Here is a 24,151-nt window from a genome sequence, read left to right as displayed (position 1 = left end):
TGTGCTCTCTGAGCAGCAGAACGGGTTCAGGTTTCATAAGCCCAGACCTGCTGCTGAGACAAGTGGAGGGGGAGACATGGTGAACATTTGGCTCTGCCATGGAAGTCTAATGCTGGGCTATTGTGGTCACATGGCATACCATTAAAGTCTTTCAATTGGCTGAATACTGTCTTTTAAAAGTGACAGGTCTCCTTCTTTCCTTCCAGTTCCCCAACACTGCAATCTCCCCTATATTATTCCCTGCTTTGATTTGGTTAGCAAAGGTTTTCAATAACAAACCTTACAAGAATTTTCCTTCCCAATTCATACATGATCTTGCAATAACCCCAAACTCAGCTAAATCAGTTTACGGCTAATATTTTTAGTGGCACTGCTTTAACGGTGATGAATTTAGAATTTAGTGTACTGTGCCATTGCATGACAATAGTCTAACAGCAACTATTAGGAAGGTAAAATCTTGCTTACTAAATTAATCATTTTAACAGAATCACTGCTACATCAAAGCAACACTATTTACATTACAGGCCAATATCAAGACTACAAGTCTACTGCCGGACTTCAAATCATCTACTACTGTGTGCAATATTCAAGTTTTATGCATAATTTGTACAACTATATTTTTGTGCAATAAAAAAGAGATGATGTCTACTTCAGACTTTCTGAGATTATGTAGGTCCTCGCAAAAGCTGTGAGGAATGTTCAAGAAGCAGTAAACAGTCTGACTTCAACCGCTTGTAATGGTTGAGTGGGAGATCAATCAAGGTGGTAAGAGATTTCACTATCAACACTTTATATTTTGATTCATCTGGAGTGTAAAAAGTCCAGAAATACAACCAAACTTCTTTGTGGATTTAGAGTCACTAAAGAAACTGTAAATGTAGGAGTATTACCACCCTGGTCACGTTTGGTGTGGCTGGTTTATTTTCTCTACAGAACGTTGATTTCATTTGGGGTGGTGGTGTAGTGGTCTAAGCACATAACTGGTAATTAGAAGGACGCTGGTTTGAGCAAGGCACTTAACTCCAGGTTGCTCTGGGGGGATTGTCCCTGTAATAAGGTCTCTGTAAGTCGCTTTGGATAAAGGCATCTGCCAAATGCATAAATGTAAAATATTAGTTTTAAATTTATGGTGGCCTAGTGGGCTAATGCACACAACTGTTAATCAGAAGGTCATTGGTTCGATCCCCACAGCCACCACCATTGTGTCCTTGAGCAAGGCACTTAACTCCAGGTTGCTCCAGGGGGACTGTCCCTGTAATAAGTGCACTGTAAGTCGCTTTGGATAAAAGTGTCTGCCAAATGCATAAATGTAAATGTAATGGTCTGACTGGCCTGTGATGTGCTCTCTCCAGCAGGTCTGTGCTCTCTGATTTAAAACGGCACTAAATTAACCCACACAATGGGGCAGTCTGCCTGCCGTGTCAGAATTACTCTAGCGGAATATCTATAGTCTTGACTTCTGCCCTCTTCCTTCTGCCGCAGGCTTTTGGCTTTGTTGACACACGTCTGGAAGGGTGATGGGTTTTAGAGGGCTTTCATTTTAGAGAGAAACACACACACACACATCCACCTGTCACCCAGAAAGGGTCTCTCTCACACCTTATTCATCGATTTCAGTGGTTTAGAGAGAAGGAGATACATAAGGGCATTTTTACACATAGTTTAAGCACTCCAAGAGCGGTTATGTGAACAAACCAAGTGGTCTCTGATCCCCCTAAAAGGAGCCAAAAGGGAACCGTACTCAGACCACCTCAGTTCTCAACTGGTTTTGCTTCAGGACAGATTTTACATTGGAAATCAAGTGGCGACCTGCCACAGATTAAACTTAACCTGTATTTAATGTATCCTGGGTCACATTTTCTTTTATGTTGTATAGTTTTGTTTGTGGTTTTTAAGTACAAGGACATGCATCAACTGATATTATTTTTGTTGTTGACGTGAATAACAAAACAACTGGAAGTTTTCTCTCCCCCTTTTAAAACTGAAGAGCATATTTACTTATATGAGCCCATTATTATCCTATTTGTTTCCTACTTTCAAACATATTTCAAACAGAACATGCATATTACACAGAGGGAAATGCTCCTCATTAACATGGTTAGTTCAAAGTAGCTAGTCTTAAATAATACTAATAATAATAAAAATTCAGGATAAAATGAGTTTTAATGTATTTGGTATACTTCTGACTTCAACTGTATGTTATTATTTTCTTTATAATTGAAAATGATATAGAAACAAACCATTACATTTCCAAATGCAGATTTATTTCTTTTTTGATATACCCAATTTTAAATCTCTTTTCTCCCCAGAGCCTCACAAACGGCTCTCTCTCTATTTATTTTTGAAAGGCGTTTTAAAACTTTTAACTTCTCTTCAGCTCTAACGCATACTAACATCCTTTCCTATGGGAATGTTTTTAAACTAAAGAAAGGCAATTGACCAATTACCTTATTTTTCATCCATCAAAATGACAGAAAACATTTTGAGTTCTAGTTGTTCATCAGGACACAGGTACTGTTACGTTGAATCATACAGAAGATAAACTCTTTTAATCGTAGATCACTATTAATTAACGCAGTCGTGTTTTATATGCAAGCATGATTCTTTAACTGAAAGAAGCTTTTAATTGGCAGCTAACTTGTGCTTAAACCAAAAGACACATTTTTAAACCTTTAGAAAACCCCATCTAACCAGCCATAACAGAAACATGCCATACTCTTACAGACCGTCTCTGAACATGACTGCACTTCTGGGACACATATCGGCCAAACACCGTGAGCGTTTGCAGAGCGTGCAGTACCCAAACTCAATAAGCAAAGTAAGTGAATCGAATCTAGAGCTGAAGTTAGGTCAATCCTTTGAGTTTGCCCGGTTTAAATATCATTCACCTCCAGCATTTCAGATCAGTTTAGTTTGGCAAATGTTGCACTTTTAGCTTATTCTTGGCGTCAACACCAGCAAGTGTGACAACATTTTTCAAAGAATTATTTGAACAAACAATGTATTATAGCAGGTTCCGAAGAGTTTTTTGATGGCTATAAGCATTTTGATAGCATTGTAGTGGTCGACCGATTTTATTTTTTTCCTTCAAATGGCTGATATTCTAAAGAGTATGCTGCTGACAAATGGCAATAATTAGGAGTGTACCGGTTTATTGTGCCAAGTTACATCGAGGTAAAAAATATGACAAGGTGCATCGTGGAGATTGGACTTTCTTTTTTTTCTATTGTACCCAATACACACGACATCCTAAACCAACATAATGCAGGCATACAAATGGAAATTGCTTCATTGCACAAAAGGAGCTCTAAAATATGACTGCACACTAGCAGCCACAGGTGTGTGATGAGTTCGACTGAAACTGAAACCAGGAGAGGGAGAGAGACTAACCTTTTCAGTGTGAGGGATTGAATGTCCGTCTGAAGCACGAGAGTGTTTATTGATAGTGCCATATTAATCTATTATATAAAATGCGGAATATTGTGTGTAATCATGATATGGGGAAATATAATCCTAATGTCAAACGTCATGCCTGATTTGATTTCATCAGCAAATTATTATTATTTAACTGGAAAAGCATGCAGTTCCATTAAATATGCACATTTTGAAACTAACACAATTTTAAATGAAACGTATGTAATCAGTGAGAGTGTGTAAGCAACATAATTCTGTATTTTTGTATGCAGAATTATTAGCTAATGTTTCCATTTGGGGTCACCGTTGACCTGTTCTGGGCTGATTTTCAGCCAGTTAGTTTGAAGAATCTTGAAACGAACCAAACCATGAATTCAGAATAGTGAACCGAACCAAAATGGAAGACAAATGAATTGTTACACCCCTAGCAAGAATACGCATAGATGCATATCATATGCATTGCTAAAGAGTATATCTATTTTTGAGGGTCCAGCATCAGAATCATCACATCTTTTTCTACCAATATAGTTTGAACTTATGTAGTCGAGACAGATGCTGAAATATGTGTAAAGGTCCAAGTAAAGCACTATGTGAATGAGTGTGGAAGCCAAAGAAACAGGCTTGTACAGGTGTAATATGACTTTAGCTACTAAACTTTGAACAACATCTACAATACACTTGCATGATGCATCTGTGGCAAACATGCTGCAAGGGTCACTAGACTGCTTTATGTGGTTATCACTGAATGGCACTTGATGAGGTGAGGTTTTAAACAACTTGGGTAAACGCTGCAAGCAGCAGAGAAACAGGTTAAAGGCTAGCTTAATTTTTCCATGTGCTTGTAGTGCTTGAAATGTGAAGCTTGTAATTTTATAAAAGGCCTTAAATTAATTCTTAAGTTAAAAGTTGTTTATTTGAGCTATAACGTTGCTTATATTGTAGGTTTTAAGGTTGTTCTAGTGTTGATGGCATTACATCATTATGGCAATGATGATGACATTGTATATAACTAGGCACAAAAAAGGTTAGTAAGCAATTTTATCACACTAAAATCATGTTCACAAGCATATTGTTTACATCTTGTGGCTACACTTTTAAAACAGTGAATATTTTAACGTTTACAGATTGGCCCAATTCACTTCCATTGTAAGTGTTTCCTTTTATTTCTTAAGAAAAGGAGGGACAAGCCATAATTCATTTTTAGGCTTTTTTGTATTATTATTATGCTCGCAATAGTAAACTTATCCAAGGCTTAAACCAAAACTTCCAGTTTCAAAGACCTGTCATGAGGCAGCAGTATCCTAAAGGATCTGTCCCAACATTGTTTCGCTTCATGCAGGTTTCAGAGGAAAAGTTTTACGTTTTAAATGTAATAGTAACAGATTTAAGGTCAGAAAGAAGCCTGAATTCTGGATTTGATGATTTCAATGTGGTTACCAGAAACTGATGCAATGCATTAAAGTGACGACTGGACACACTTTCTGCCATCAATTTGAATGTAAACATCAATTGGGTTGCAAAAAACATCAAACAGCACATTGACACAGTCGTGAACTTAAATACAATCTACCACAGAGTTGATTCGGTTAATTCCGTACATAGGCATCAGTTTGGGGCATCGTAAGCACGTTTGGAACATTCCAAATAAATGGGACGCGCATTTGATGTCCAAACATGCTGTCTATGTGTACCTCATTAGGTTTTCATGCAACCAGGGCGGTGGGCTGAGTTGTTTCTGGAATTATTGAACAGCTACATGAGACAAGGCACATGTACGAGTGTTCTAGTGCTTCATAAGAGTATTAGGCAGGTTTGGATCAGGCCTGCAGGACTTTTACCTGGCGCGTCCGGAGCAGGTGCTGTCAGCTTCGCTCGCTTCGCGTTTGAAGGACCAACTTCATGGAGATTATCAGCCATTGCGACAGGTTATGATGTGCTTCTGACCGAGTATTGGGGGAATCCTTTCGGTAGAATAGACAGATGTTGGCTTACTATTCTGAGACGTGTGGAGCGGCTCGGCGGAGGATCTTGTTCAAAAGAGCAGCAACAGCGCCCCGCGTCGCCACCACAATTCACCCCATGATAATCCAACACCCAACACCCACATTATCATCGTTGTATTGCCAAAAGAAAACGCCTCCTTTCCGCGAATTCAACATAAAATCCACAATAAAAACATCCACAGGAATCCTTGCGCGCGAGCCTCGTTAAATTTGCATCGGAGTACGATCCATTTTCTGACGTCAATTTTTCCCGTGCAATAAGTCCTCCGATGTACGATTGCATAAAAATGCGATATTTCTGCAAAATCGTCCCCTCGGCGCTGTCGGTCCTCCGACAATAACTGGTCAGAGCGCAGATACGGACGCAAGCGTCACTCTGAAGGGGAAATCAGATATACGAGGGTTTTGTGGCCGAGGAACAGCTATTAATTCCAAGCTTTTCCGCCCAAAATTCCTTCGAGGCGATTTAAATGTGTCCTTTTCGGATGAACGGTGTCGTCAAACCTCGATTTGGGTGCTCCGTGTCCAAAAATAAAAAATAGTGCTCTGTCGAAATCCTGATTCCGAGCCGCGACAAGATGGCGGCTGTTGATTCCTTCGATACAAAAAGTTTTTTTCTTTTTTCTTTTCCCAGATAGACGGAGCTGAGGGGGCGGGCGAGCTCGCGCTCAATCACGCCCTACGTCAAACCTGTTGTGGGTGCGCTGGGCGGCCGTTAGTGGCAGCAGACCTTCACAAATGAGTACGGCGAGTTATGTGCGTATATGTGATTACCTTGCGCTTGCCTTCACCTTTATATCGATCTATAGCAAACATAAGAAACTAGACACCATTTATTTGTATGTTTGGTGACACGCTGTAGTCCGAAAGAACCATAAAATTAGCCCCAGTAACAATAGCGAGCAGTAAAGTGTGAATAGTATCGATTGTGTATTATAAGGGAGTTTAAAATTGATCAGTGCTGATTCACAAAGATAGACAGAAAACATGAACGCTTTAAAATAAGGTTCCATTTGTTAACAACAGGGCCATAGGAAGGAATTCTGGGCCCCTTACCTATTAAAGAAATAGTTTCGAATTTGTTTTTATGTCCCTCTGTACATTTTTCACCCTACTAGATACAGCCCTGTTTAACAACGTTAGATAACATGAGCTAACAATGAACAATCCTTTTACAGCATATATTAACCTTCGTTGATGTTAATTTCAACATATGCCAACATATTTAAAATCAAAAGTTGTAGATGTTAATATTAGTTACTGAACTAACATTATACAAAAGGTATTTTTTATTAACAAAGATAAATACTAGGACAGTACATACCTGATGTATTTACTAATGTTAACAAATGTAACCTTATTGTAAAAATGCTACCCAGAAATCATTAGCCGTCTATGCTATTATTTTGAGTTTGTCTCCATTGGCAAATTGTTTTTGGTTGTGTTTTTGTAGATATACCTCACTGTATCCACCATAAACACGGAGAGAACATAGTCGGGAGTCTGTGATTTAAAAAAAGTCTACACACCCCTGTTAAAACTGCAGGTTTTTGTGATGTAAACATTTTTAAGAAATCATATAATAATTGTTGCACCTTTAAAATGTAAAAAATAACATATGCAATGCCAAAAAAAAAAAAAAAATTGACATTTCAGAGAAAAAAAATAAAAATAATATAGAATAACCTAACTGCATAAATGTGCACATCCCCGAACTAATACTTAGTTGAAGCACCCTTTGATTTTATTACAGCACTCTGTTTGGATAGGAGTCTATTATCTTGGCACATCTTGACTTGGGAATATTTTCCCACTCTTCTTTGCAACAACGTTCCAGATCTGTCGAATTGCGAGGGCATCTCCAGTGTAAAATGTTCAATCTTGGTCTCCTCAGACCATTCCACATGGTTTTGGGAGACTGGATATAGGTTTTTGCCATGCTTAAATGTTTGTTTGTTTGTTTGTTTTTTTGTCAGAAAGGGCTTGGTCTTGCCACCCTGCCCCATAGCCCAGACAGATGAAGAATATGGGAGATAGTTGTCACATGTAGGGAGCAACCAGTACTTGCCAGAAAGAGCTGCAGCTCCTTTAATGTTGCTGTAGGCTTCTTGGAAGCCTCCCTGACCAGTTTTCTCTTCTCATTAATTTGGGAGGGAAGTCCTGTTCTTGATAATGTCACTATTGTGCCATACTTTCTCCATTTGTTGATGTCTTCACAGTGTTCCATGGTATATCTAATGCCTTGGGAAAAAAATTGTAGCCCTCATCTGAGGGATACCTTTCAACAATGAGATCCAGTTGATGCTTTGTAAGCTCTTTCTGGCCCATGGATCTTGTAGTAGCATGCAATCAAGATGTCAAAAAATTCCTACAAGAACAGCTGAGATTTATTTGGAGTTAATCAGAGTCACTTCAGGTGAAGACTGGTGTGTACTATTTCACTTGAGGTTGATGATTGGTTGATTCTGAACACAGCCACATACACAATTATAAAAAGGTGTGCACACTTATGCAGTTAAGTTATTCTGTTTTTTCTCTCTCTTTGGTTTTCAGTGACATTGCATAGGTTGTGGTGGTGTAGTGGTCTAAAGCACATAACTGGTAATCTGAAGGATGCTGGTTCGATCCCCAAAGCCACTACCATTGTGTCCTTGAGCAAGACACTTAATTCCAGGTTGCTCCGGGGGGATTGTCCCTGTAATAAGGGCTCTGTAAGTCGCTTTGGATAAAAGTGTCTGCCAAATGCATAAATGTAAACGTTGTAATTTTTACATTTAAAGGTGCAAAAATTCTGATATGATTTATTTTTGTACATCACAAAAAACCTGCTGTTTTAACAGGGGTGTGAGACTTTTTGTATCACTACAGCTTGTTCAATGACCAATTCTTAAAGGAATGTTCCAGGTTAAGCTCAATTGACAGCATTTGTGGCATAATGTCAAATACCATTACAATTAATTTTATCTTGTCCCTCCAAAAAGCAAAACTCTGGGTTACAATGAGTCTCTTACAATGGAAGATTATTGTTTGGAGGGTTTAAAAGCATATAAGTGAAGCTTAAAATTTTATAAAAGCACTTACATTATTCTAGTAAAATGTTTGTATTATTTGAGCTGTAAAGTTGTTTAAATTGTTGTTTTGGGGGTTTTAGTGTTTACGGCGTTATGTTGTCATGGCAATAAATTTGTAAAACTGCATGTAACTTTACACTGAAACGGTTAGTAAGTGATTTTATCACACTAAAATCTTGTTAACACACTTACAGCCTCACTGTAACCCAGAGTTTTGCTTTTTGGAGAGACAAGTCTAAATTCAATTGAATGGTACTCGACATTGTCACAAATGCTGTCAGTTTAGTTCAACTTGTATTGAACCTGGAATATTCCTTTAACTTTTCCACTTGGTCCTCTCAAGTTTTGCATATTTGGTTGCATTTGTGTTGACAGTAAAACTAACACATAAAACAGACACAAAGGCAACTTCAGATATCTTTTCGTTGTTCGTCTATGCTCAAAATCTGGCACATGCACATGTATTATACATTTTGTAAAATAAAAATCAAATAAAACAATACATGATATGTACATACAAAGTGAGTGCACTGTGCAAATGTACAGATTACGCTTTTGCATGAATATAATGGCTAATAAATCAATACCCGCTGTGAATCATGCACATAAGAACAAATTACTGAAGAACATTTGTTGCTGGAAAAGAAATAATATACTGCCCACATTACAGCTCTGTCTTGCAGCTTCTGTCCACACTGCAAAAACTTATTTGGTATACACAAACATTTTCCCCATAAGGCACAAAGAAAAGCCTCAATAATGAATGCACAGATAATCAATCGAAGCATGTTAAGCAATTTTTTGAGGGCACATTTTTTAACAATCTTAATTGGTTTGGTGCATTTTAGATTTGCACTCTTAATATAAATATGCTTGTTTTAAATTTGAACCCGTTAAAATTTTCATTTTTAAAGAAACTAAATGGTACAGAAATGGCAAAAACTGTGACATTACATATAAACCATCTAAACTGAAAGCTAGCCTTCGGCCTCTTTCCCAAAATAACAAAACTAAATGCAAGGGTGAAAAAAATTCACACTTCTTTTTGGGTTATTCAAAATATATTTAAAAGCTTAAGTGGATTGGAGTCTGAGGCACTTTTAGGGTTTAGGTCATATTACTTTCTAGAGAATTAAAGTAGGTGCTTGTTACAATACAGTTAGCTGAAGTTGAGGTGATAAGTTCATACAGATGTAAAAAACCACCTCTCCCTGCTTTAAGTGGCTCCCTTTCATAAATATACCCTTTTGTTATTAGGCTCATTGGCTGCACACTGGTTCATGCGCAGCCCTAATAAATATGAACGCATTTAATACAAACATACATTATAATGCACAAGTAATTCAATACTGTCAGCACTGGTCTTCTTTAGCCAATGGAGTGATAAAATAACTCATAGGTGAATGTGTTGGCTATAAAGCAGTGCACATTGAAACAATTACTTAACAGCAAAAACAAATCCCTTTTCCATCCCGAAAAGTTCAATTTAAAGATACAGAGTATACATTTTTTTTAAATGTCTGGAATTACAATTCACATCAAAAAGGAAATAATATGATACAAAAACATAATTTTGCAGATGTTATGAAAGCTGTGGTGTCAAAAGATACCTGGATACTGCAGACACCAAAATCAGCAACCTGGCATTACAAATGAGGAAAAAGACACCAAAAATGCACTTGATTTAAAAAAAATTGAGAACAAATTACTTGTTGCTCTTGCTCTTGTTGGCCTTTTGAGAGAAACTAAACCTGCCACCTCCTGCAACACTGCCAAAAATTATTTTCTTAGAGAGTGTTTTTGTCTTATTTACAGTAAAAGTATCTAAACATCCTTAAAACAAGGAATAAATTACATGAGAAGCAGAATGACAATGTCATATGTCTTGTTTTCAGAGCAGTCTGACATAACATAGTGGGGTTTATGCTTAAAACAGAGGGAAAAAAAATCAAAATTTTAAAAAAATTTCATTACCTATTGGCACATTTTAAGAATTAAAGTACCTAATTTTGTTCAATTTCTTTTGAATTTTGTTCAATATCTTACATAATTTTGCATAAAATATCTTGTTTAAAGTATGTTAAGATATTTTTGCTAGAGGAAAAAAAAAAGGCAAAATTACTAATAAAATAATTTTTTGCAGTGTATGATTGAAACGTGAGACGCATTGCAATGTATACAAGAAATGATTTTCTAGTGTTCTGAATGTATAATGGACAAAAAAAATTAAAAATAAAAATCACAACAAAAATCTTCTCCACAACAGATACAGACAAACAAAACGGTTGAAACTCAAAGAACTGCAGTCAAATCCTAGAACAGGCTTGGCATGCTCTGTCATACGTTAAGCACATTTCATTACTGTCACACACCAAGAATTACAAATAAATTGTTTTTTATGATACAAATATACTGAAAACAATGGCAGAAGAAAATGTTTTACCAAAACTGCAACTCAAGGCAATGAAGTGAACAACAGGTATCACAAGTGCGTTGTGGTCAATAAAAACTATGGCGATAACAATTCAGCAGCTCCTGGCAAAATCACAGTGAAAATTGTAATTGTCTGCAAGCATATTTGATATGAAAATGTTGAGGCACTGAACGAAATTGTTAATGCATTTTAAAGTACTTTTTAGGCAATTTAGCAAAAACATCTTTGTTCAAACGAACACCCTATTTTTGGGTCTTATCTAAGGCCTCATTGGTTAGAGTATATATTTAGGGGAAACACAGTGCTAGTCATCCTGCTGTGTAAAGATGATAAATATTCTTAAGTGCCATTATATAAAAAAATGAAAATAATCTATGAGCATTTTTGTGCTCTGGAACTGCAAGACAAGGTATAAGGGACTATTTGTATACAACTATGAGAAACACTACAGTAAATCAATGGGGCCAAAAAAATATGGTTACATCACAGTTCTATGATTACTGTATACATTTAAATCAAGCATAACTGCATTTAACCTCCAAACACAATCCACTCGGGAGTCAAATTATACAGTAAATTTCCAAATGCAGATCTGATGGTACACCCATCAGGCGCTTGTGTTGTCTAATGAAGTGGATGGAGAGCGCTCAGCACGGTTTTTGCTCTCTGATTGCGTTTCAAACAAATAAGGCTGATTGTGCTTCACTCATTTCTCATTATAAAAGTTCAAGGTCCTATTATACGGGAATCACTGCCTCCCATTGATAAAACACTACATTGTTTGCTTCCAGACGTATTGAATGTTAATATGGGAAGAGTGGACAGAAGTGCCCATTCATTCCATCTTTACCTTCATCACTACATAGGTGACTTGGAGTAGAGCAAAGAAATGAATATATTGTATATTCATTAAAATACCCACAATACATTGGGCTGTAATTGCTTTTCCTCATTGGCAACTGGCACTTTTTCGATTTCTTGTCTCAAAGACAGGAAAATACTGAAAGAAAAAACAATTAATATGGTAATAGGGGTTCAATTGTTTCATTATGGAAAACAGCATTTTTCCACTCTCCACACTGATATGTTTGTTCAAACATCCCTTTGATTTGATCATTTCACCCATCTTGTTCAGTTTACATATCTATCCATAAGGCACTTTATAAAAAAAAACAAAAAAAAGATGAACACATCAGAAATGTAACTCTGCTCATTGTTCCTCCTCCATTCTGTGCTTCACTGTGATCCACACAGCAGATGCTTACATTACCCCTTTTCCTTATTTTAAGTTTGTTATGAACAGATGCCCTTTACAGCCTGATGTTGCTGGAACTCCAACAGTTGAGGTCGGAAAAGCCCCTTGAAGGAAGTAGAGCCTCAATATTTAAGGCTCTTGAAGAGGGAACACTCGAAGTTAGGAGGAATTCCTAATCACTCCACTTCCCTGAGCTTTGTATGCTCATCAGCTTCTTCCTCTTCTTGTAAAGGTGTCTCTGGTCTGGCTAATGGTGCATACAGTTGTGCTATTGATGGAGGTTGTGTACCACTGAGTGATGGTGATTGATAAGAGCTCTCCTGATCCTTTTCTTTGTGCTCAGGGACAGGGAAATCTTCATTAGTGTCTTGGTGCAACTCTTTGTTATTCTGAAAAGGGCCCATTACCTGCCCTTGGGGCACACCATGGCCATTGATAAAGGAAACATTAGGAGGGGTGGATGGAGGATTTAGTGGTGCAGAGGATGCTGTTGTTGTTGTATTGGCAAATGCATTGGGATCTAAAAGCCCAATGGTGCCATCGGCCTGGCGTTGAAGTTCCAGGCTCTGTGTGGACCCAAGTCCGATCTTGTTCAGTTTAGGGTACAGGTAAGTCCTCATCTGCCCTTTACCTTTCACATTCACAGTGCCACGGTAATCGAAGGCATAGTTCATTCTGTTGAGCACGCAATGGCTTTCTTCGCTAACCTGAATGCGGCACTCTACCCCAGTGCTGTCCATGCGGCTAGCAATGTTGACTGTATCGCCCCAAATGTCGTAAAGTAGCTTTGTAGTGCCGATGACACCGGCAGTCAGGGGACCATGGTTGAAGCCAATTCGCAGCTTGAACTTGAAGCCCAACATGTTCTTGTTAAAATCATCCACCACATGCATCATTTCTAGGGCAAAGTCAAAGAGGGCACGCAGGTGGGCGTGCGGATGTTTTTGCTCCTTGCACTGCTGTGCATTTAATCCCGATGCTGCCATGTAGGTAGCACCAATGGTCTTAATTTTCTCTACATTGGAGAATGCCGGTGTGCGCAACAGTTCGTCAAAGTCTCCAATGAGTTCGTTAAGTACTCTGTAGCACTCTTTGCCACCCTCGTAGCTTTCCTCGTAAAACTCGCTGAAGTTGACGATACTTGCAAAGATGACCCCAATGTTGTCATGATTTTTAGAGTAACTCTGGTTCACCTTCAGCTGCTCGGAAACATGAATGGGGATGATGTTACGTAGCAACCAGTCTGCCTGATCTCGCATGGTCTGGATCTTAATGCGATGCTTGTCGGCTTCCACATTTCCATGGTAATGCAGACGGTAACTGACCTCGAATTCTCTGTTGAGGAACCAAACCAGCAGCATCAGAAGGAAGAAGGAGAGCACAGTCTCTGGGACGAGCAGGTCAAGGGCTGTGGGTGCCGAGTCCAACTCACCTACTTCAGAGCTCATATTACTCATGTTCCTAGAGTCAAGGAAAAGAGAATGGAAGTTCACAAATTTTATTGAGCAGTGTTGCAAGTTAGATTGCAAGATCAACAATAACAATACTATATGCAGAGTAAAGACACCTCACAACTATAAGAGTCAATTTTGTATGATCCTTCTCTGCTGTAACACCAAGGATTCTTCTACAATTAACACCCAATATACACTTGAAGCAAATGGTAAATTGCAACACAACAAAACTAAATCACTCCCATTATCATCCATAAGGCTGTCTACACTACAAGTGTCCAACATCAATATGCTTGCATATTGATTTAATTGATTATGATGGGAGTGATCTAGTTTTGTTGCATTGTAATGTGTAATTCATCCTCCAGTGTAGATATGGTGTAACAATCAACAATAATTTGTTTTATTTAACAGAATTTTGATTTGCAAATCTACAAGTAATAAAACTGACACTGGAGACATGTAAGGAGTATTTCTTTTAACTAGAGCATGGGGTCATGATATAGACTCTAGATATAGATCTCAAGTATTTAATGCCTCTACATGACTATCAATTCATTTCATTATGATGAGAAAGGCAGCAAGTCCCTTGACATGAAAATACACATACAAAATATGTCTCAATCAGCCTCGAAATGTCAGCTCTACAGAGTCGGCATTAGGGCTTGTTTCCTTGACAGCAGTTAAAGTAACACTCACCCAAAAGCTGGATAACTGTTAGTGGTGCTGAAAAAGAAACGGGTTGTCATTATAAATCATAACATAGTTCTCTACAGTAAGTTACAAAACCAAAGACCTTTAAAACCATCATATTGTTCCAAACTAGTATGACTTTCTTTCTTATGTGAAACACAAAAGGAGATGCTTAATGGAATGTTAGGGACTGACAGCCTCAGCCACCTCTCTGTTTGTTTGTATGGATGCACTGAAAGTGAATGGTGACTGAGGATAACATTAATATTATTTTATGTTCTACAGAAAACAAGTAATTTGAGTTTAGAACAATATGAGCGTGAGTAAATGATGACAATTTAATTTTTTTCAGAGAACCATCTCATTATATTACAGCTTATTGCATTCATTACATACTTATTTTAAACCCAAGATGTTCATAATCATGTGCATTGTCCTAGTCTATGCTTTACTATTTAAATTTGCATTGCAAAAGTTGGAATGTCGAACCTTGGCCTGGTGGTTGCACTGTAGAGCTGGGTGAGCAAAGACAACCCAACTACAGTGGCCAGAGCAGAGCGCATCCAGAAACTCAGCTGGCAGAAGTTACAGTACTGGATAATGGCAATAATGAGCGCACAGCACAGGAACATGGTCACCTTTAAGAGCAGAAAAGGAAAGAAATGTTCTTATTAAAACAATGAATAGCTCAGCGAGTATTGACGCTGACTACCACCCCTGGAGTTATGAGTTCGAATCCAGGGCATGCTGAGAGACTCCAGCCAGGTCTCCTAAGCAACTAAATTGGCCCGGTTGCTATGGAGGGTAGTCACATTAATCTCCACGTGGTCGCTATAATGTGGTTGTCGCTGTTGGTGGGGCGCGTGGTGAGTTGTGAGTGGACGCCATGGAGAATAGCGTGCAGCCTCCACACGCGCTACATCTCCACGGTAACGCGCTCAACAAGCCATGTGATAAGTTGTGTGGATTGATGTCTCAGACATGGAGGCAATGGAGATTCATCCTCCACCACCCGGATTGAAGCTACACCACCATGAGGACTTAGAGCGCATTGGGAATTGGGCATTACAAATTGGGGAGATTAGGGGCGAAAATCTAAAAAAGAAAAAGATGTTTTGTTGATGCCGAGCAGTCCCCCCTTTAATATTTGTTCCTGGTTTGTTGACAACATTTTAGTACATCCCTTTGCCATCCGCTAGTAATGACAGCTTCCAAGCAAGATACTAATTGTGGCAGGGCGGAGGGTGGGGCCGGGTCGTGATCCTACACACCCGGTCCCGTATTAGGCTAATTATGCCTCCGTGAGGTTTAAAGGCTGACTGCAGAGGGCCGTGCATGAGAGATCGTTAGCGGACATGTCCGTCATGTGTGTTTGTGTCTTCTTTTAAGTTTACCATTAAACTATTATTTAAATTGTCAAGCCGGTTCTCGCCTCCTCCTTTCCATTGAATATGTTACACTGGTGCCGAAACCCAGGAAGGAGGAGGGAAACGCCGTAGTAGAGTTCTCGCCACTACCGTCCACCCCAACGGAGCAGCCGCGGCCATCTGCCGGGGGACGAGGAGCCCAGCCACCTGAACGAGGACGATGGCCGCCGACCGCGAGGGGAGGAGAGGCTCCTAGCCGACCGCCTGGAGCGGTCAGGGCCACTGCCAGGGGCGGAGGAGTCGCCTACCGGCCGCTGAAACGCGGCGGGGTTTAACCCTCTGGGGTCTGAGGGTGTTTTGGCCCTGGAGAAGTTTTGACATGCCTTGACATTTGTGCTTTTTTCAGTTGCTTAAAAACATATTAATGGCTAAAGTCTGATAACACTGTATTCAGCACAAACTGGGCTACAATAATATGCGAGCAACATGTATGTACAGGTTTGTATTTTTGAGAAAATAATGTTTATGCATGGTTTTTGAAAAAACGAAAATTTTAAGTCACTGAAATAAGGCCATATAACACATACTAAACATACTAAACATTTGACTTTTGAGAACTGGATCTTGTAGCCTAGAGTTTTGCTACAAAATGATGTGAAAATCATCCTGATCACTCATTCATACAAAACAATATAGTCATTTAACTTTTGTGTGACAATTTTAGAGCTGAATGGTAATATGCGAGGAGGCATGAACGATCATGAATATTGATGAGATTCACACCTGAGGACACAAAGACCACTCCTCTGGGCCTATCAATGAGGAATGTGACAGAGAGAGAATTAATGTGAGGAGACTTAATGATCAAAATCAAGTTTTAAGTTAAAAGAAGTAATCTGACTATATATTTTCTTTACATAAAGACTTTACTTAATTTTAGACCTACACTACCATTAAAAGAAGTCTCTTCTGCTCACCAAGACTGCATTTATTTGATCCAAAATACATAGGATAATATGCTGATTTTCTAATATGGGCATATTTAAAGTGCATTTTAACCTGAACAGATATTTGCAAGCACAAGCTTTGTTGATGATAACGAGTCAGCATAAACACATTAAAATATAATCTAACATTCATATTATTTTTATATCATATTACATATCATATTTATATCATACAGCATACAATGTAAATAACAACATTTGCATGTAACTAAAACTTGCCTATTAGGACATGTCAATACTTTGAATGTCAAATGTCAAACTTTGAATCCTGTCTGGAAACAGTCCCACTAGTAAAATATGTACATGTTTATATAAAATAGATGTCAGCTAATGAAAACTAAATGACTTACTCGTCTGAAATTGTATGCTCTGCTGGAACAAATCTCTCTTCAAAATACAAATGTCCACCTCTTCGTCTGAGAAAAATGTTAACTCTTCCTTAATAGCCAAGAGTTTGATCGCCTGTGTATCATTACAAGCACGCAGAAAAGTTTAGTTGTGTTTGTTTACATCAAATCTCGCAGTCGGGGGCGTGTACTTTTCCCTTGATCGCCTCAGCACATTAGCGTATGAATGGCGCGCTCTGCTGGTGGGTGGGATCACATTACAGATAATGAGATGGACCGGTAAAAACTGTACATCGCTTTGTTTCAAACAGATTGCATTGCAGGAGAATATTTGTTTTAAATTTGAATTGTTTTATTTAAAAGTAGACATTGTAAGCTTTCTTTAGACATATGTTTCATGTTTGTGTGAGAAGAATTCGCGGAGTTTAAGTTCATTTTAGTGACGTGTTTCTGAAATATGATCGTAAACACAGAGACTGCTGAAAGCTTACCCTTTTATTTTATTTATTTAAAAAAACACAAGGTTTTGATGTTAATATGAGTGTACACAAAAAAGAAGACCCTCTATAGTTTATAATTATGTATTGATTGTATTTATATGACCATAAATGACGGAGTATTTTAAGTCTATGTTACTGCTATGTGAAAAAAAACAGCAAAACGCGCCGGCGCGTTTGCGGACCCCAGAGGGTTAAGACCGCCGACCGCGAGCGGGGAGGGGCTCACTGCCGACCGCCTGGAGCGAGAGAACCGCTGCCAGGGGCAGGGGAGACCCCTTCTAGTCCCCGAGAACGCGGCGGGGTGTTCCGTCCACCAGGGGCTGGAGGACTGCCTCAGATCCGCCCGGAGAGGCACGGCTGTCGTCCGATAAAGTGTGGAGGAGTGGCCGAGGAACAAGCTGCGGCGTATCGGAGAACTGGCGAGTACGTTTTTTTTTTTTTTCATCTCTCTCTCCTCTCTCTCTCTCACTGTCGCTCTGCGTTGGCCTTTATCCTCTCTGCCCTGCCACATTCCGGGCAGAGGGCGGGGCCGGGTCGTGATCCTACACACCCGGTCCCGTATTAGGCTAATTATGCCTCCGTGAGGTTTAAAGGCTGACTGCAGAGGGCCGTGCGGGAGAGAGAGATCGTTAGCGGACATGTCCGTCATGTGTGTTTGTTTGTGTCTTCTTTTAAGTTTACCATTAAACTATTATTTATATCGTCAAGCCGGTTCTCGCCGCCTCCTTTCCATTGAATACATTACACTAATGTAACACAAGGAAGCAGTTCTACACACAATAGTGCTTTGGCCACATCATGGCCACATCATCTCCTTGAGTGCATTACATTTTCAATAATTCAATGCTCCATCGTCAATAATTCCTTCTGTAATCTCATATATAATTTATGTTACTACTCCACTTTGGCAACCCTATTATAAACACGCAAAATGCAATTTGAACCTGTAATAAGCTTGTCTGCATGTAGTACATTCAGATGTAGAAGGCACAATGCATTGCATACAACAAGCTGTACAACACTTAGTTGATCCCCATTTGTCAAGGTTTGTAAAGTCAGTCCTGCATATCTTATTATTATGGTTTGATCCTTTAGAGTAAGTGTTCTTAATATTCTCTGAGCCTCAAACTCCTCTAATTACCAGCCCTTCAGGGAATACACTTTGATCTGTGTCCTGCACTCAGGCTGTAAGACCACATTTGATGGTATTAAGAGTGCATGTTTAAAAACAGAAAAGCTTTCTTAAAGCTGCAGTGTGTAATTTCAGCAGCTCTAGTGGCACCAAGCGGAATTGCAAAAATAATGACTCTTTTCAAAGAGGTATCTTCCTTTGATGACCAAACATATACTGTAGTCCAGCCCCAAACACTCGGCATTGGTTGAGCAAATTTTGCTCTGTCAGACTTACGAATGGCTTACTTATAGTTGACCCTGCATTAAGCTGGGATAGAAGAAAGTATTTTAACATAAAAAATGACACACTTCAGCTTTAAATTTGCATACAGCTTGTTTGAATTTGGAAGCGTCAGGTTTTTAAAGCATGTCTCTTGATGTTCTAGCGTGACCATACACCGACATAAATTGCAGAAGGAGGGGTGTTTCTCTCGCTCACCTGAATGGGCAGCTGCAGACTGAAAGACAGGTGAGAGAAGACGGACACAGCAGGAAGCGACACAAGCACAGCCCCTATCACATGACGTGGGAGCCAGCCAGACACCAGCTTCAGCAGAGAGCGAGTACAATTCTGTTCGTCAAAGCAAAACGTCATACTGCAAGGATGGAAGGAAGGGTATAAGAGATTACAAATTATTGGGTTACAAAGACTGCCCAAAATGTCACAAGGGTTTGTGTAAATAATGTGTAAATAACCTAAATCGTTACTGGCTATTTAGCATTTGAAATTAGTAATAATTCTCCTGGCAAGTGGCTAAAACAAACACTAAATGTAACATTTAAACCACCATGGCTGAATATCCTTATTAATAATTCTAAATAAATTTATATCAACATTTCTGTGATTTACAATAGCTGAAGGGGTGATACCAATCATCGCTAACTTTGTCTAGACTAATATTTTCTTTTTCTTTAAAATGTGAAGGACTATATTCTTGTTTCGAAGAAAGAAAAAAAAAAAGGTTTTTCCCTTTTGTTTGAATCATTTATGCATAGTTTTCCTTGATGGTTTTGCATTGTAAACGTCAGAGTATGTCTACACAGTAAAATTAAACTTTTTCTCCCTTCAAAAGAGTTTTAGATCCTCCTCCATCAGTACAATGTTCAACTCACCGGATTGACATTATGAGAGAGACCAATTCCAAAAGAGCCGCCGTGATCACCAGACCAAGTGTGGTTGCCCGGGGTATCTCCATGGTAACAAAGGGATAGAGGAAGCAGGCGATGGTCAGTGCGAGGAAAACAGCGCAAGACAGCAAAACATCAAGCAGAGAGCTGAAGACAGGACTCGCAAATGTCCGCACCGGCACATGGTTCACCACCTGGTGGAAACACAGCAGAGGACATGAGAAAAGCTAGAAGTATTTTATTGTCAAGACAATTGATCATGTTGCAGTACACAGAATAACCAGAAGAGGTCTCCATGTGATTGTTTTAAAATCTACATTACTCTTATCAACCTTTGGTATACAAGTATGTTTGTATGAAAAAGTCTAAATAAAAGCTAAATCTGACAATACTTCCATTTGGGGATATTTGAGGAGGTTGAAACAAAGTCATGCACATCAGGGATGGCTTAAGGGTGAGTAAATTATTAGAGAATTTCCATTTTTGGGTGAACTATCCCTTTCAATTATTGGTTTGATTTATTTTTAAAATCTAAAAACGCAAATGGTTTTCTTTTAGGGTTTGTCTATAGAAATTATTATTAGCTGTACAGAAAAATCAACATAAGTATATGGTATGTCCCCATTTAGATCTAAATCTGACTGAACCTCCCTTAAGGGACAATCAGGGATGTCCTCATTTAGTAAAAACGACTCATGATTAAAATAAAAATATATATTCCTCAGTTTATGGCATTACTACATAAAACCATAAAAAGCTTTTTTTCTTTTTTAAACAATAGAAGTTTGATGACATATGTGTGCGTGAATACCTCCTCCTGGTAGCTTGTGCGGTAAGCTGTCTCCAGAGGTTTTTCCAGAAAGTTCAGACTCAACTTGTTAATGGGCGGCTTGAAGAAATAATCCTTCATCAGACTAACACAGAGATAGAGAAAAAGAAATAAAGGAGAGATTACAAACATTGAATTCGATTTTCGGAGGAAAACATTAGTGGCGCTTACCCATGCAAACCTCGCCGCCACTATTCTAGGAGATTATGGGTGTTTGTCAGGGAGTTCCTATGGAATTCTCATGTTACTATGGGGTTGCTAAGTCATTGCTAGGTGCTTGGTTACAGGAGAAAGTCAGTCAAAGAGTCAACCCCATGTCTCTATGATATTCTGATCCCTATATATATACAGGTGAAACTCGAAAAATTTGAATATCGTGCAAAAGTTCATTAATTTCAGTAATTCAACTTAAAAGGTGAAACTAATATATTATATAGACTCATTACAAGCAAAGTAAGATATTTCAAGCCTTTATTTGATATAAGTTTGATGATTATGGCTTACAGCTTATGAAAACCCCAAATTCAGAATCTCAGAAAATTAGAATATTACATGAAATCAATAAAAAAAAGGATTTTAAATACAGAAATGTCGGCCCTCTGAAAAGTATAATCATGCATATGTACTCAGTACTTGGTTTGGGCCCCTTTTGCATTAATTACTGCCTCAATGCGGCGTGGCATGGATGCTATCAGCCTGTGGCACTGCTGAGGTGTTATGAAAGACCAAGATGCTTCAATAGCGGCCTTCAGCTCTTCTGCATTGTTTGGTCTCATGTCTCTCATCTTTCTCTTGGCAATGCCCCATAGATTTTCTATGGGGTTCAGGTCAGGCAAGTTTGCTGGCCAATCAAGCACAGTAATACCATGGTCGTTGAACCAGGTTTTGGTACTTTTGGCAGTGTGGGCAGGTGCCAAGTCCTGCTGGAAAATGAAGTCAGCATCTCCATAAAGCTTGTCTGCTGAAGGAAGCATGAAGTGCTCTAAAATGTCCCGGTAGAGGGCTGCGTTGACTCTGGACTTAATAAAGCACAGTGGACCAACACCAGCCGATGACATGGCTCCCCAAACCAACACAGACTGTGGAAACTTCACACTGGACTTCAAGCATCTTGGATTGTGTGCCTCTCCATTCTTCCTCCAGACTCTGGGACCTTGGTTTCCAAATGAGATGCAAAATTTGCTCTCATCAGAAAAGAGGACTTTGGACCACTGAGCAACAGACCAGTTCTTTTTTTCTTTAGCCCAGGTAAGACGTTTGACATTTGAAGCCCATGTCCAGGACCCGCTCTGTGTGTGGTGGCTCTTGATGCAGTAACTCCAGCCTCAGTCCACTCCTTGTGAAGCTCCCCACACATTTGAATGGCCTTTTCCTGACAATCCTCTCCAGGCTACGGTCATCCCTGCTGCTTGTGCACCTTTTTCTTCCACACTTTTCCCTTCCACTTAACTTTCTATTAATGTGCTTTGATACAGCACTTTGAGAACATCCAACTTCTTTTGCAATTACCTTTTGAGGCTTTCCCTCCTTGTGGAGGGTGTCAATGATGGTTTTCTGCACAACTGTCAGGTCAGCAGTCTTCCCCATGATTGTGAATTCAACTGAACCAGACTGAGAGACCATTTAAAGGCTCAGGAACCCTTTGCAGGTGTTTTAGCTGATTAGAGTGTGACACTTTGAGCCTACAATACTGAACCTTTTCACAATATTCTAATTTTCTGAGATTCTGAATTTGGGGTTTTCATAAGCTGTAAGCCATAATCATAAAAATTATATCAAATAAAGGCTTGAAATATCTTACTTTGCTTGTAATGAGTCTATATAATATATTAGTTTCACCTTTTAAGTTGAATTACTGAAATTAATGAACTTTTGCACGATATTCTAATTTTTCGAGTTTCACCTGTATACGGCTCTGAACCATACTGTTTTTCGCTAGTTTTATCTTCTGCCAGGTGAAAGTTTTACAGAAAATCAATTGCTGTTCTCCCTTCAACAAGCATGATTTGAGGTATCAAAAACAACCCTAACCCTAAATCATGGTTGTATATTTGGACATTTACTGTGGTATTACCATGGTTTCTGCGCATTTACCATGGTAATGGCATGGTATTCAAGTAACTTGAAGCACCATGTAAATACCATGGTGGTACATGAATACCGTCATTACTCAGTACCATGGTATATATCAATACACCATGATATTACCATGTAATACTATCACTGTACAAAGTTACCACTGCAGTTCTTTTTTGCAAGGGATGTGGGCTCCATAAATGCACTCTCTTTAATTTCACTCACTTACCTGTCTTCCTTTATGACTTCAACAAATTGTGCATCGCTTTTCTCCCGGAAGTTTTTTGAGCGTAGTGGGAGGATAGCCGAGTGGTCCAAACCAGAGCCACCTCCTTCTGTGGATAGACCTCCTGCCCAGCTCCTGTCTTTGTCCTGGAGTTTGTCACACAGGGAGGACTGGCTGACTCCGATGCCCTCCTCACACATAGGACTCAGCAGCCCATTCTGAGTTTTAGGGCTGCGGCCTGCAGGGAACTTTATGAAAGAAAGCATTCTTGGAATTTAAAGATGGCATATTTTGTAATATCAGAGTTAGATGCGAATGAAAACGAGGCTGTACAGATCGTTCCATATGTGGTACTGTTGAGTACATAGGTGTTGCTCAAGAAAGACCCTATGAAACAGCTTGATGAGCATAGTTTTCTTTTCTGCATTCTACTGAATCACTATAAGTTGAGGCGGTACATATCGAAGAGCTCCCTATTTTTTACCGTCCACCTTACGGATCCACCTTACTCCTTAAAGCTTACAGAAATGGACTAATTCAGAAATGTACTAGTTTTAGACAAGCGGACAGTCCACTGCATGTGTGCACTTAAAATTATCATAAAGCAGTCGTAGTGTGCATACCTCAAATGCATTCTTACAGGCCTGTGGTCCAAAGAGTATATAGCTTGTGGAAAAGCAAAGTATCATACAAAGTATGCCGGAAACAAAATAAGTAAGAAATCAAAACAAAGTAGACAACATACTGTTTCACAATGACCGATGAAAATAACTCTCCTTTCTGTTGTACCAGTGAATAACTGCTTTGCTTTTCCATGACCTCTATGATTTATTAATTAATTTCATTAATTAATTTTAAGCTTAAAACAAACCATGAAGGGGGAGTCATAACCTTTACATTGGTTGACTGTCATACATAACAAATATTATTAAAATAAAAGTGCTGAAATTGGTGCTGTCATGGCCATCATCTTTAATGTTGACCCTCCCCTTCCAACCTCACAACTCAGCAACTCGGGTTTCATCTAGAATTCCAAGTTTCCCACTTGTACATCCGACTTTTTACTTGATCATCCATGTACTCGTAACTCGAAATTACGATATTTCTGACTCCACTTGAAGGCGGTATAAAACCTGTTAAGCAAACATTTGCACATGCATGTAAAACCGTAAAT

At 39.0% G+C, this 24,151-nt stretch overlaps 2 protein-coding genes across 2 annotated transcripts in view; both read right to left on the bottom strand.

Moving 5' to 3' along the window:
• Positions 1–6,007, bottom strand: part of LOC127639427 (CREB-binding protein-like) — a 72,132-nt gene extending 66,125 nt beyond the window's left edge. Inside the window, 1 exon segment of the mRNA XM_052121437.1 lies at positions 5,253–6,007. Within this exon segment, the coding sequence (XP_051977397.1) occupies positions 5,253–5,331 (79 nt within the window). The 5' untranslated portion in view covers positions 5,332–6,007.
• Positions 6,008–8,901: 2,894 nt separating this feature from the next.
• The window catches only part of LOC127640036 (adenylate cyclase type 9-like), a 61,582-nt gene continuing 46,332 nt past the window's right edge, over positions 8,902–24,151 (bottom strand). The window contains exons 4-10 of the mRNA XM_052122410.1: positions 22,981–23,225; positions 20,658–20,760; positions 19,832–20,040; positions 19,158–19,314; positions 14,814–14,962; positions 14,331–14,357; positions 8,902–13,638 (exon numbers count right to left, since the gene is read on the bottom strand). Coding sequence (XP_051978370.1) covers positions 12,354–13,638; positions 14,331–14,357; positions 14,814–14,962; positions 19,158–19,314; positions 19,832–20,040; positions 20,658–20,760; positions 22,981–23,225 — 2,175 coding nt within the window. The 3' untranslated portion in view covers positions 8,902–12,353. The remainder of the gene's footprint in view (positions 13,639–14,330; positions 14,358–14,813; positions 14,963–19,157; positions 19,315–19,831; positions 20,041–20,657; positions 20,761–22,980; positions 23,226–24,151) is intronic.

The sequence above is a fragment of the Xyrauchen texanus genome, chromosome 48 (genome assembly GCF_025860055.1).
Source record: "Xyrauchen texanus isolate HMW12.3.18 chromosome 48, RBS_HiC_50CHRs, whole genome shotgun sequence".
Lineage (NCBI taxonomy): Eukaryota > Metazoa > Chordata > Actinopteri > Cypriniformes > Catostomidae > Xyrauchen > Xyrauchen texanus.
The sequence above is the reverse complement of the archived record's forward strand: the minus strand, read 5'-3'. Positions and strand labels throughout refer to the sequence as shown.